This window comes from Fulmarus glacialis, unplaced genomic scaffold, assembly GCF_000690835.1.
Source record: "Fulmarus glacialis isolate BGI_N327 unplaced genomic scaffold, ASM69083v1 scaffold2162, whole genome shotgun sequence".
NCBI lineage: Eukaryota > Metazoa > Chordata > Aves > Procellariiformes > Procellariidae > Fulmarus > Fulmarus glacialis.
In genome coordinates this window covers 1-13,749 of record NW_009195730.1, presented here as the reverse complement: position 1 = coordinate 13,749, position 13,749 = coordinate 1, and the positions used below count along the sequence as shown (strand labels likewise).

Genomic DNA, 13,749 nt, shown 5'->3' with positions numbered 1-13,749 from the left:
CTGGAGCAGGTTTGCTGGCAGGACTTGTGACCCTGTGGGGGACCCATGCTGGAGCAGTTCATGAAGAACTGCAGCCCGTGGGAAGGACGCACGTTGGAGAAGTTCATGGAGGACTGTCTCCTGTGGGAGGGACCCCACGCTGGAGCAGGGGAAGAGTGTGAGGAGTCCTCCCCCTGAGGAGGAAGAAGCGGCAGAGACAACACGTGATGAACTGACCGCAACCCCCTTTCCCTGTCCACCTGCGCCGCTGGAGGGAGGAGGGAGAGAAAACTGGGAGTGAAGTTGAGCCCGGGAAGAAGGAAGGGGTGGGGAGAAGGTGTTTTAAGATTTAGTTTTGATTTCTCATTACCCTACTCTGACTTGATTTGCAAGAACTCAGACAAGTCGAGTCTGTTTTGCCTGTGACAGTAACTGGTGAGTGATCTCCCTGTCCTTACCTCAACCCACAAACCTTTCGTTATATTTTCTTTCCCTTGTCCAGCTGAGGAGGGGGAGTGATTGAGCAGCTTTGGTGGGCACCTGGCACCCAGCCAGGGTCAACCTACCACAGATCTCTACCAAGGTTTGCTGTAATGCAAAAATTTCCTTCCAAGCCTTAAATGCACATGTTTTGTCACACCATGTGATTCTGAGAATACAGCTCTTCTCTTCCGTGCATATGGAAAAGATGCTGAATGCAAAATGCTTCAAACATGCAGAAAATTATTCACACTGTGGAAAAATGAGCTGCTTGACTCCTCCCTCCCTCTAAACTGTGTTTGGGACTCCCTTCCAAAGCTGGGACATTTCTTAACACGAGCTCTTTCACACTGCTCCGAGATCACGAACAAGGAGTGATGACAAGGCTGCAGACAAGACTAAAGACAGACAGAAGAAAAAGGATTAGCTTTAGGTTAGAGATGTGAAACACCTGATGGCTGAGGAGGAAAAAGAAAAGCTAACATTGTACTTAGTAAACAGATTAGTATAAAAATAAAGAAGCATAAAACATACTGAGAAATACTGTTCAGCTTCAAGTTGGTCTTGAAGCTCTTTCATTTGTCCATCTGCATCTTGACGTTCCCTAGAAAGGAATAACATACTTTAAAAGAAAAGATACGAAGATATTCCAAACCAGTAAGTAGAAAAGACAGCATTCACACTCTTAAGATCTTCAGTCATTTCCTGACCAAACAATGGTCAGCAATTAAACCTGAGGCTTCCTCTGGGTACCAGATCTCTTTCACCTGTACAGCTGAGAAAACTGCACTAATAAGAAGTCAGTTTAATACTGTTAACACACTAACTACAAGAGTGTCACATAGTTTAACTAGTAAGAGACAAAGTAAGTGATAAAGGAAAGGGCCAGCGACAGAATCTTATTTCCATGTAAAATGTCCCTGATCTGACAGATCGTTTTGGGTCTCTCGTTTGCTAGAACTCAGTCTGTGAAAACATGTCTGTGTTCTTTGACACGCGTAATTTCTTGAATTCATCTGTTATTAAAACAACTCAGAAAGTCAATTAGTCAGTCCATAACAAAGAACACTAATGTAGCAGAAAAGATTTCTGCCAGTGTTTCACATTAGAGCAATCGTCACATGTAGCCAGTTTTTCTATTTTGCTGACAGAAAAGATAAAGCACAAGGAGATAAACCATCAGAAGTCATAAAGGAGCTAAGAATGAGATTCATCTGATATATGTGCTAGACTTGTCTTTTCATTCACAGGAATGTCCTTTATGTAAAAAAAAAAAAGTATTTATTTATTATCAGGTGCAAATATTGCCTGTAAGACCTTGAAGAACTGCTGGAATTTAACACAACTCCTATTTGAAGGCCAAGAGATGTGTTTAAACATCTTTAGTACTAGATATTTCCAATGGTTACGCTTCACAGCTCTGTACCAGTATTCACTTCCAACTCTAATAAGCTCTCCTGGACTAATAATGCCAATAACTTTCTTCTTCACTGAAGTCCTATGTAATTTTAAAAAAAAAATACCTACACTTTCTATTAAATAAGTGTTTCTCTGAAGTCCTCACACTCTTCAAAACCCTCAAAAGCTGGGTTTTTTTTAAGATTTTCAGGATAACAAACATCTTTTATTACAAATCTATACACTGCTGAATCACTAGGGCAAATCTCAACTAGAGTCACTGAAATTATTTTAAACAACAATTAAGTTTTGCACTGTAGAATAGCTCTCAGCTTTTGTCAAAAAATAATTACAAATCAGTAACATTATTAAAAAATATAGAGCAACTCTGCGTACTTGCGGAGTTCGTTATTTTGTTTTTCCAGACTTAATTTGATCTCCTGAAGATGGTTATTCTCCTGTTTTAACTGCTTCTCTGACATTTTCAAGGTGTTGACCTGTTGCGTTTGCATCTTGAGGTCATTCTGAGTGAGACAGCGCTTTTGTGTTTCTTGCTCTATTTTTAATGTCAGGTTTTTTACCTGAAAAAAATAAAAAGAAACCTGTGAATTTTATGGATCTACACAAGAAAGCAACATTTAAACAGTGTCTCTTTTTGACTTCCTCTATGCTTTTGTACAACATGCTCGTATCTTTTGATAAGTCCAAGCTGTTTCCTGAATAAAGGCATTAGCACACAATAAATAAGCTAGTTTTTCCATGTCAATCTCACAGCATTTTACATTCCAGAAGGAAAACTTTGAAGATGAATAATGCTGAAATATTTCAGAAAAATGAAACCACACTCTGTAAAGTAGACTTTTTAAAGCTCCAAATACAGAAAAGGAAAAAGTTGCTGCCATTTTCATTCACAAACGTTCCTAAATATAGCTATAACAAGGAAAATATTACGACATTGAAGACCAGGTTCCACTCAAGACTCCTTTTGTCATTGTTCCTTACATCTTCATTTAGTATATCCTTTTGCCTAAGGAGCTCATTGATTTTCTGTTGTGATTGTTTGAGATCACAGTCCAACATGGAGCGCTGCTTTTCAGCTTCTAACAACCGATTTTCTACTTTTTGCTTTAAAGCTCTCTCTTCCAAAAGCTTCTTCTCCATTTCTGTGAAGCAAGAGATTTAAGACGTCAGTCAGCGTAAACCAGGGGATTTTGAAGGGCGAGGGGACGTGGAGGTCTATCCCATATTAACAATAAGCAACACGTTTAACCTTTTAACACTGAAGAGAAAGACTGCTGAAGAATGATTCATTAAAATTTGCACAGTAAATCCACTCCCAGAGGATGCTTTTGCAAGCATTACTGACCGATTGCTATTTCCTACTTCTGAGTTTCAAGATAACTTCCAGTTTATCTGCAACACAGCTGAGATGGATAAAAGGGTGGATCTTTAAAAATAATTCATCTAAATCTACTGAAGTATTGCTTTGACTATGATAATTTGGAATCATTTAAAGAGTTGAAGCTGTTTGGGAACCTGATATGCCAAGTGATTCAGCCATTATTACTGAATCATTTGTGCTTCTTTTGAACACCTGGAAGGACAGGATCTGCAGGTAGCTTTTTAAGTAGCTACAATAAACATAAGACATTTAATTCAGAAGTAAGAGCCATCTTCTAGAACTGTTTGGTAATTATCTCCAAGAGATTTCAATTGTCATAAGATGCACCAGAATATGCACGGTGACTATGGAAGCCTAGCAAAGGCTTTGCTATTTCTATCTAGCCTACATATTTAAATTGTTAAGTTGCTGACATGTATTTTATTGAGGAAGACACAAAAAGGTATGAATACACTGAGTAAGAACATAGATAAGCTCTTAACAAAAATGTTTCAAGCAGTTTTAGTAATGTAAGTTTAAGACAAATTAATTCAGAATACACTAGCACAGAAAATGAATTAGTGGTGTGTGCAATGAAGAACCTGTTTTACTCCGAGACTAAAACAGCATGTCTTTAACCTAGCAAAGCAAGGACAAAGAGACTATGACTGATTTTTACGACACAAATTATATTTCAAAAGAACAGGGTAATCAAGGAAAAAAGCCTACACTTAGGCTTCCACTAGCATTAAAAGATTGTATTATCTACTTTGTCTTACACCTAAGTCCAACTGTGATGTCAAATGCATACCTTTCATGGCTTCAGATTTTGCTTCCTCTATAGACTCATAGATCTTATTTTTGTCTGCTAATCGTGCTTTTGTGGCTTTATGTTCAGCTTCTTCTTGTTCAAGGTTCTGCTGCATAACTTTGAATTTATATGTCATATCTATTTCCATGTTGCTCTTTTCCTGTTAAAGAAGAAATTACATTGAAATAAAACATTAAATACATCAGGTTAAAGAAAAAATTTCGGACAACAATAACATGCTGCTTGGAAGTATGCTAAGTGTAGAAGAGAACTCATTTCTACAAATGCTTTTCTATGGATGGCAAAGTGCTCCAAAAGTGCACAACGACATCCCCAGTGGCAAACAATTTTAGAATTACTGCTTTAACAGCCAACATTCTGTAATAAAAGCGGCTCAAAGGTTAAGTTTACTGAAGAATTTTTTCAATACTTTTGTTTCAATGACAAATTTGTCGAAAAAAATATTAACAGAAGCTTTTTTATTTTTGGCAATATTGAGAGTTTAAAAAAAACCAGGTGAAATTAAATGTTATTTCTGCACTGTTAAGCTACACACTGGAATACATGTACTTTAGAAGTATAACGTATTATTATCTTAAGGGAAATGCTGTCTTTTTTTCCCCACTTCTCATATTGCAAAAACAATGGACAAAAAAAACAAATAAAAAGAATAAACACTGAAAACAAGGCTTATTTTTTGCACAGATTTTGTCTCCCTGTCTCAAGTAATAAAAGCGCAAATTTAAAAATTCCATAAGAATGTAACACCAATGTTCACTTAGAAGTGCTGTTACCTTTTCTAAATCTGTAAGTTTTTCCTGCAATTGTCTCTTCTCCATTTCCAGTTTGGCTAATTTACTCTTTCCATTTTTTACTTCTTCTTCCAGGCTAGATATTCGACCTAAAAATGACCAAAACATCAATGAGGCTGGGCAGTGTATGGAAAAATAATGTATTGTATCTACTTAGAGATAAAAATTTTCAGATGTAACGGCTTCTAATTCTGATTATTAAGAACATCTCCCCTCAGGGTGATTTTAAAAGTTATCAATAACGTTTTATAAATGTTATCACATATTTTCTCTTAAATGTGTGTCCATACTTACAGAACATTGTATAGAACAGCACGCTAATCTAGTCACAATTTGGAGCTCAAATAACATAATCAGAATCTATATTTACTTCCAAAATGAGAAGCAGCTTCAGAACACTTGCAGGAATACCTTGTAAATCACTGATAATCTCTGATCCATGACTTCGATCTCTCCTTTCTGATTCTAGAGCTGACTGAAGATTGAGAAAGTCCTTCTCCAGTTTGAGTTTAGCATTCTCTAGCAGGCAGTTCTTATCTTGTAGTTCTCGATTATTAGCTTCCAGCTGCTGGATTTGCTTTGTGCTTTCTGTCTGGTTCTTCCTTAACCTGGCTGCGGTATCAGACTCCGATCGCAGCAAAGAATTGGCTTCATCCAACTAAGGATCGAGCAAAACATACTTCAGAAACAAATAAAATAAAACATCTACCATTTCTACTACAGAATACTAGATTTTATGGATTAAAGAAATAAAAAGGAATGTATTTTAAGATTACTTTTGAACATCAAAACATGACAAGAAAGAACAGCTTTTAAAACTCTATTACACATTTCAACTTCCTCCACTACTAGTAAATCTGTAGTTCAAACAGCTATTATTTTAAAATATACATATATAAGGTTGGCATGCCTGTCTTTGTAGTTGATTGATTTTCTCATTGGATATTTGAGAGTTCTGATTCCTCTTTTTTAAATCTTCAAGCTGGTCTTTCAAACTGTTAACTATAACAAAAAAAATTCAATATTGTTAATCACTGTCATGAAAAAGCTTTAATTTGAGCTGTAATTCATTTATTTTATCTTTTAAAAACCCACATCAAAACAGAACCCTTCAAGCATGGTTCAACATACCCTCATTTTCCAAATTGCGTTTCTTATCTGCTTCATGTTCTGCTTTTCTCTGGTATTCTGTATTCTTATGCTGAAGAAGAGCCTTCTCTCTTTCTAACTGTCTGACTGCAGACTCTACATTCTTTCTTGAAGTTATCTGGATATATTTTTAAAAAAACACCACTAATTACATACAAAAGAATGGTATTCTTTAAATGATAAAAAGACAGCTCGTGCACTCAGTTTAGTTTGTAATGGAGAAAGACACAGTCCATTTGCCTGCCGCAAACACAGCATATCGAAAACGTGGTCAAATCCAGCTCAGGATGACTATGGCCAGGCGCTTTAAAATTTAAAAACTGTTTGATCGTTTGGATTTGATGAATCCAGTAAACCAACCTAGCAGCGACTCAGGAAGCACAGAAACATACATGTAATGTCTCGACATGCACCTGGATGAGCAATACATTAAGTTGTACACATTCACTAGATATGACAAATTTGTAGTAGCACTAAAGTGCAAAGCTGGGCAAGAAAGAGGGTCCTTTTACTGACACTGTTTGAACAGTGCAAAAAATGGGCTTCCTCTTCTAGCAACAATACTCTCACATCTTCAGTTATTAGAACTGTATAGGGATTATTCATATTACTATCCTCCAAATTAAAAACATGGTAAAGAATGGATTCTGGAAACAAATGTGTAGTTGTAGTACGGAAATAACAATGAAAATACTTTCACAGTGACAACAATTTCAGGCTTGTGAATATCAAGAAATCAACTGGTATTACTTGCTATAAATACACAGCTACTCAAAAGTAATTTGCTGTTTCCTAAGGAAAAAAGCCACACACAAATGTTAAAGTTCTGATTCTAATAAGAAATAACTATGGACTTACCTCTTCATCTAGCTCTTTCACTATCTTCTCTAAACGAGTATTAGTAGACCTGAAGAAATTTGAAAAAATATTTTTAAACCCTGCTGATTATATACAAATTAGAATGTTTGGATGTGTCTGATTAATTTTACGTAAGATACTCTTATTTTCAGCAACCACATGAAACTTCAAGGACGGTGGAAATCACTCAAACAACAGAGAAATTCTTGTGGAGCGTTAAGGCAAAAAAACCCAAACCAGCAGTCACAGGAGTAGCAAGAATTAAGCCAGCAATTTACAGTGAGGTCTGCTTGCAGGGTTGGGAATCCCCGAAGTGGATTAAAACACTTTTAAGCATTCAAAAACAAAAGGTGTAATAAAACTTCTTTATAAACATACCAAACATGTCAAAACAGTCTCACCTGTACTTCTGTTCTAGTTCATCTTTGGCTTGTAATTCGTTACTGAGCTGTTCTTCTAGCTTGCCTAGTTTTTTCTGAAACTGTAAAATGTCAAAAAAGCATGGCCCACATGTAAAAATGCTATCACATAGAACAAGTGTAATAAAATTAAAAAAAAAAAAAAAGGGAAAGCGAGGAAAATGAATTCAACCTTCCACTACATTATTTTAAAACCATCACCAGAAGGTTACATCTTTACAAGGTATTAATCCTGATGATTTTAAAGATACAGATCCATAGTAACGAAATTTGCTGCAGGCTGCATTACATCTAACCAGCGGAGAATTACGTGCCACAGATTGAGAGTCATAAAATTTCTACGGGCAAAAAATACTGTTACTGGCCCTTTGCTGTATTCTTTCTCTGTAGACACAGACTTTCCACTGGAGCAGAATTTTTGGGATAGTCTTTCCTAAATAAAATTAAAAAATAAAAAGGGGGCCACATGACCAAATTGGGACAATATTCAGAGAATATTACTATACATGCTCAATGACTTCACATAAAGAATAATTTCTTAGTCTAACACATACAGAAGCTACCAAACACTTTTCAAGTTTGGGAATGCTTTGTTTTGCTTACTAAAATATTAAGAAGAAATTGTGAGTCACGTACCCAAGTATTCATGAAATAAATTACAAATAATAAATTTTGGAATTGTCTCATGTCTTCAGGCTTTCAAATGCACTTATTTTCCTCCCTTCCTCCTCCTCCTCTACCCTCCAAACATAAAATGTAAAAATGTGGTTTACTAGAACACTTTATAATTGTTACAATTAGAAGATTCCCAGAACAGGGACACTGAAAAGGACACCAAGACCGGAGATTCATTGCTTGAGAAAATACAAATGAAAAAAGTTGTCAGAAGTGAAAGGCAAAATTTTATCAACTACGTTTACTATCACAACATAAAGCAAATAAAACGAATGTCACACTATATATTTTAAACAGCATAGCATTTCTTCTTAAAAAGGAAACTCTAAAACTATTAATCTATTCAGCAATGTCTAAAACTATTCATCTATTCAGCAATGACAGGAGGGAATGAAGTGGAGTCTAATAAACATTTGCATTTGAATTTATGCTGGTCAATACATAATGCATTTCCTTTACTTATTTTTTAAACTTTGAACAGGAGTGTCCTGGTTTCGGCTGGGATAGGAGTTGTAAGTTTTAAGAAATGTTAACAATATACTATCTACACCTGAATAATACAAATGTTTAAGTAACATAATGATGTATGTAAGTACATGAAAATTCCATAGCATTCTCCTGTCATGTGCAATCTTCAAAAGCTGGATGAACATGCTCCATACACTCAGTTCAACTGAGAGCATGATTTAAACATTCCTTTATCACTGCAGGTGACAATTTACTTTTCCAAACTCTGAATAAATCAGTCATGAATCACTCAGGCAAGCGTGCAGCTAAAATTCACAACCTTCCCAAGAGTGATGCTGTTTGTGGCAAACAAAGCCTTACACATTTGTTTCCCCAACAAATTCTAGATGCCAAAAGAATTCGAGAAAAATCTGTATTCATTCATCTTTATAGTATAGTACCTTAATGCTTCAGTACAACTGTTCCAAAATACAACTGGTTTACTGTTAACAAGTTCGTGAATAAACATTTAAGATATTTCACATTATGTAGGAATTTTCCTTTCATAATTCAAATAATATACTTGCCTCCTTGCTGTCCTGTAAATAGAAAATATTTTTACTGAGGACCATTAAAAGACAAAAAGCCCCCCCAAAAAATTCCTTAAAAACTTATTTTAGACTTTGTCTTTTCTAACAGACTTAACAAAATTAGTTAATCATACCACTAATACTTAAGAAAAAAGGCACTAACCTCATTTTTACTAGATTGCATGGATTCATTTTCTCTGCAAGACTGAGAGGAGTCACTTAGCAACCTGTCAAAAACAAAAACAAATCCCTCCAGCTCTTATTCAAGTTTTCAACAACTCTGGCAACCTTGCCAATCAACTCATTTTAATCAATTCTCTGAAGTCTTAATTTGTCCTATGCTATTCTCAGAATGAAGCTTGTTTTATTTTAGTGTGAGTGCATCTTTCTGATTTGAATCTTTTCTTAAGTGAAGTATAACATGTTTTCAAATCCATAGCAGCTTATAATTTTTTAATTAATACAATTATTTCTTAACTATTCAAGCCCTAGCAAGCTATTATCTGCTGTAAACTTTTTTCTAAATCTACTAATAAAAAGCAATTTTAGAACTAAATTACAAATCGATCAGTATTTTAACCCTAAAAGATTTTTTTAAGAGACTATATAATTTTGTGCACATAAAAATACTGTGTTGCATCAGAGTTATCAAAATAACTAAAATAGTAGCAAATTATATATTCTACTTAAACTCCGCATTTTGTATCTTCACAATTGGACATATATGAATATAATGCAATGAATAAATTATGTATCTAGAGTGAAAAAAAGGATAGGATATAAGAAAAATCTGTATTTCTAAAAATGCATATTAAAGTATCACATACAAATTGTCTCTATAGTAGGTAAATCCTATAAAAGGCAGCTGGTTTCCCACGAAGGCTTTGGGGATTGGAAAGGTTTCCACGTCTCCCTTGTCGTCCTCAATGTCATCAAAATTACTGCTATCTATATCACTGCTAAGCTCAGGAACAACAGGAGCAGCAGCTATAGAAAGGGGAGAAAAGATCAACTTCACTCCAAGATTCAGCCATTTGCTCTATACTGGTATCTCTGTAATGTTAAAAAGCCTATATTATAAGTTGGCCTGCTAGTTAAATATGTATTAACCATGCAGCAGATCTGTATATATTACTGTGAACATTTTTTTCTAGAGAAAACTATTTTTACATTAGATTGATACATTGCATAGAATATCTAATGCACCAAATGTATTTGCTAAGGTAATCACATTTGAGGAGAGAACTCTAAATACAATCATCATTTTAGGAAACTTTAGTAAATACATGACTTTAGAAGTTACAATCAAGCTCATGATCTGAACTGACACACTTCGGTTTTTTGCCTAAATCTATCAAGTTCACAATGCCTGAAATGAAAAGCAGTAAAACTGACAAGACTGCTGTCGAACTACTGTCTTAACTACAGAAGGTTAAAAAAAACAACCAACCAAACAACAAAAAAACCCCAAACCAAACAAAAAAAGCCACAAAGAAACAGAACCTAACATGCTTTCTTTTTCGTTAGAATTCTAAAACATCCAGTTCTGTTGTTCAAAACAGAAATCTATACATGAAAAGCATGGTAAAGGTGACAATAATTCCAGTAGGAAAAATGTGTATTTACTAACCCTTACTGATAAGAGTTTTTATAATACAAATGATAAATACGGACGTTTGAGCAAGATTGTTGATAGACAGAAAATACTTACTTAATTTATACAGCCTAAAGTTTTTTCATTTCTACTATTGCAAATACTGAATAAAAATAGAACTTTTAAGCTAATTTACTTACTCTCTCGAATGTTGTCCCAGTTCCACTGATCACTCTTGAAGAAAGGATGATGCTTTATTTCTTCTACCCCATTTCTCCCAAGTCGCACATCCCTAAACATAGCAATTAAGCCAAATTCACATTAGCAAAAATAACACTTGTTTTTTGTTATTTAAATTCTGACTTGCTAATAAGCAGCAAAGAAACTTTCAGTAAAGACTGTCTGTGTTAACCACATTAATGATCAAATGAAAAAAAATTTTAAAACCACCAACCACCGATCTGTAGTTTCTTATATGAAATGTACTCTGTTTCTTAGCATGCACTCTCCCTGCAACTGCTAAAATGTCCAGAATTTGGAGTCTGCCACGTGGGGAGTAAAGCAAGAAAGAGAGTACTGAGGCAAAAACTAAGAAAAAACTAAAAACACAAACAAAAACCCAACGCCCTCGGGGGAAAAAAAACTGCAGAAGTCCCGTGTCTGCCAAACCACATGACAAACCTTAAGACGCAAGTGAAGGAAGGTCTAACTTACTGCACAGAACAGTTATTCAAAGCTGGACCGAAATAAATATTTTAAGAATTCCATCCTCTGCCCCATAACTAACCCTGACACATCTTTTGCTGATATTTGCAGTGAAGTAAATCTTAAGTGCAGTAAGAAACTTTTAGTTTGACCAGAAGAAGTCTCTCTAAAACTACAAGAACAGGACATAAAAACAACGCATGTAAAAGAACTAGTAAATCATAGGGTCGATGCTTATTCCTTCAAGTGCTTCAGCAGTGATCACGCATACGGAAAGAAGGCATCTGTTTCAAATAAATCATTCAAGCTCTGTATTAAATATAAACAGGAAGACGGACACACGTAGTGGAAGTACACCTCGCTGCATTTACCTTATTAAATTCTGTTCATATTTTCTCCCTACCCTTAAGCTACTACGGGTGAAAAAGGCTGTTAAGGCACATCCTTCCTGAGTAACCACGATCTTGCTCAACAAAACAAACAATTTTTTGAATTGTTTGCACTCTCTTTGAATGCAAAAACTAATCCTCCTAATCCCTCATTCTATAAAGGCTAGATGCTCTGCTGTAGCCAAGTTCAGGTGACCACAGAAAAGCATAAGAAGGCGTCATTGATACAGAGTTAACCATGGACCTACAGCGTTCTTCTTTTAAATCAGAAAAATTGAAGATGATCTCTGCTTTCTGGAACTAAAGAAGATGTAAGTGTTCAGGTCAAGAACAAGCTTACACAGCTTAATATCAATAAATGGCTCAGTTCCACAAAGGGAGACCTCTAAGATCTATTCATAGCCAAAACAATATCCTTGCTGGTTTGTTAGCAAATTAAAAAAAGTTCAAACATTCTAAGAAAGCTTAAACAACTCAGTAAATACATGTTTATTTTCATAAAAGTATTTGCCTTCATTTTTTTAAGTAACACCCGCTTAGACATTGAGCACAACAATTTGGTCCCTGCCTTGGGGCTTACAAATTACTTTCAACCTTAGAGGTTTGTTACTGTATTACACACTGCAATTGGAAGGATTTGTCTGGCACAAATTGCGTTGTTAACAAGAGCTGTCAGAACTGCTCATAGAAATAAAATACAATACCTGGAAAAAACACCCGAAAAGAAAAACTAGAGAGCAGGTGATTTTGCAGAAGAGATTTGAACAGAGATTAAAAGAAGTAATGGAAGGAATTAATTTTTGCAATGTACATGTGCTAATACCATCCAAAATAAAAATACCGGTACCAGAATAATATATGCACTTACCTATCAGTTAAAAAGGCACAGATAAGGTTCTTTGCATGCTTAGAGATTTCCACATCATCTGGGAAATGTAATGAGTTCTTATGGTCCATAATTTTACTGTATGTTCCTACTAGTGAGTCTGCATAAAAAGGAGTATCGCCTGAAAATAAAATAGTAAACTGACTGTGATTTTGAGTCATGTTCAAGTAATGTAAGTTGAAAAAGACAAAAGATATGAAGAAAAGTCCACAAGCAGTTTTACCTAAAGTAGTCTTTTATTTAAAAAAAAAAAAAAAATTGGAATGCAGGGTACAAAATAATGTATACTACTAAATATATTCCTTCCCCAAAATGTCTGTGTTACAGAACTAAACTGTTTTCCATCCTGCATATCACTACCAAAATTTTGCCTGGTGAATTACATCTTTTGTTCTACCTGAAGACTATCACTATGTTTTCTAATTTACGTAATGGCTGACACCCACATAAATGCCCATCTTTAAAAGCTACCATAATGGACCGAAACTCATTAAAGATTTGTTAACACACATTTGTTGGAGGGAATCCACCACAGAGCGTTTCAGAGGCACGCAGATCTACCCTGCCTACCCCCAGAGCTGCTTAAGGCAAGTCGGCTCTGAGCAGGAGCCTTCACAGTGTGTAACTGCACTGTTAAACCCATATTCATAAATCTTGTTGACTGATAAATTATTTTAGCTTGGGTGCCCATATTAACATGGGCAGGTGGCTTCTAAGATCATAGACCTTTCTCACCCAAAGGTTGCAGCATAGGCTTTAGTTGAGTCTAGTTTCTTTGCAAACGTCCTTAAGAAATGCAAAATTGGGACAACTGAGAAGAATCAGTATTGATGAAGTTATTTGTCATTCAAGTTAACTGACAACATTCTGAATATACAAACGGTTTGGGTCAGTAATCCAGAGGCTGCAACTTTTACATAAATCCTTTCTCACAACTAATCCATAGGTTTAATAGAGAAAGTGAACAATAAATAAATCGCGTGAGCTAGGCTCTTTCCTCCGTCCTGGTGTGCTGCATGCAGACAGGGATCACCCAGCAGGGCAGTCAGCATGCTGACTGCATGCTTCCAACAAGGTACTAAAAATTTCAAAAGCTGGGTACATGAAAAAAATGTACGAACAGACCAATGGACAAAAACCATTCGGCTTTCAAAAGGAATATAGAATCATAGAATC

General features: G+C 35.4%; 1 protein-coding gene across 1 annotated transcript in view; it reads right to left on the bottom strand.

The window, feature by feature from the left end:
• Positions 1 to 12,689, bottom strand: part of ROCK2 (Rho-associated, coiled-coil containing protein kinase 2) — a 29,089-nt gene extending 16,400 nt beyond the window's left edge. Inside the window, exons 1-15 of the mRNA XM_009588168.1 lie at positions 12,556 to 12,689; positions 10,794 to 10,885; positions 9,827 to 9,986; positions 9,163 to 9,226; positions 8,997 to 9,008; positions 7,270 to 7,349; positions 6,869 to 6,917; positions 5,993 to 6,128; positions 5,772 to 5,863; positions 5,273 to 5,519; positions 4,844 to 4,950; positions 4,050 to 4,209; positions 2,860 to 3,020; positions 2,254 to 2,438; positions 994 to 1,063 (exon numbers count right to left, since the gene is read on the bottom strand). Of these exons, the coding sequence (XP_009586463.1) occupies positions 994 to 1,063; positions 2,254 to 2,438; positions 2,860 to 3,020; positions 4,050 to 4,209; positions 4,844 to 4,950; positions 5,273 to 5,519; positions 5,772 to 5,863; positions 5,993 to 6,128; positions 6,869 to 6,917; positions 7,270 to 7,349; positions 8,997 to 9,008; positions 9,163 to 9,226; positions 9,827 to 9,986; positions 10,794 to 10,885; positions 12,556 to 12,644 (1,704 nt within the window). The 5' untranslated portion in view covers positions 12,645 to 12,689. The remainder of the gene's footprint in view (positions 1 to 993; positions 1,064 to 2,253; positions 2,439 to 2,859; positions 3,021 to 4,049; positions 4,210 to 4,843; positions 4,951 to 5,272; positions 5,520 to 5,771; positions 5,864 to 5,992; positions 6,129 to 6,868; positions 6,918 to 7,269; positions 7,350 to 8,996; positions 9,009 to 9,162; positions 9,227 to 9,826; positions 9,987 to 10,793; positions 10,886 to 12,555) is intronic.
• Positions 12,690 to 13,749: the final 1,060 nt, after the last annotated feature.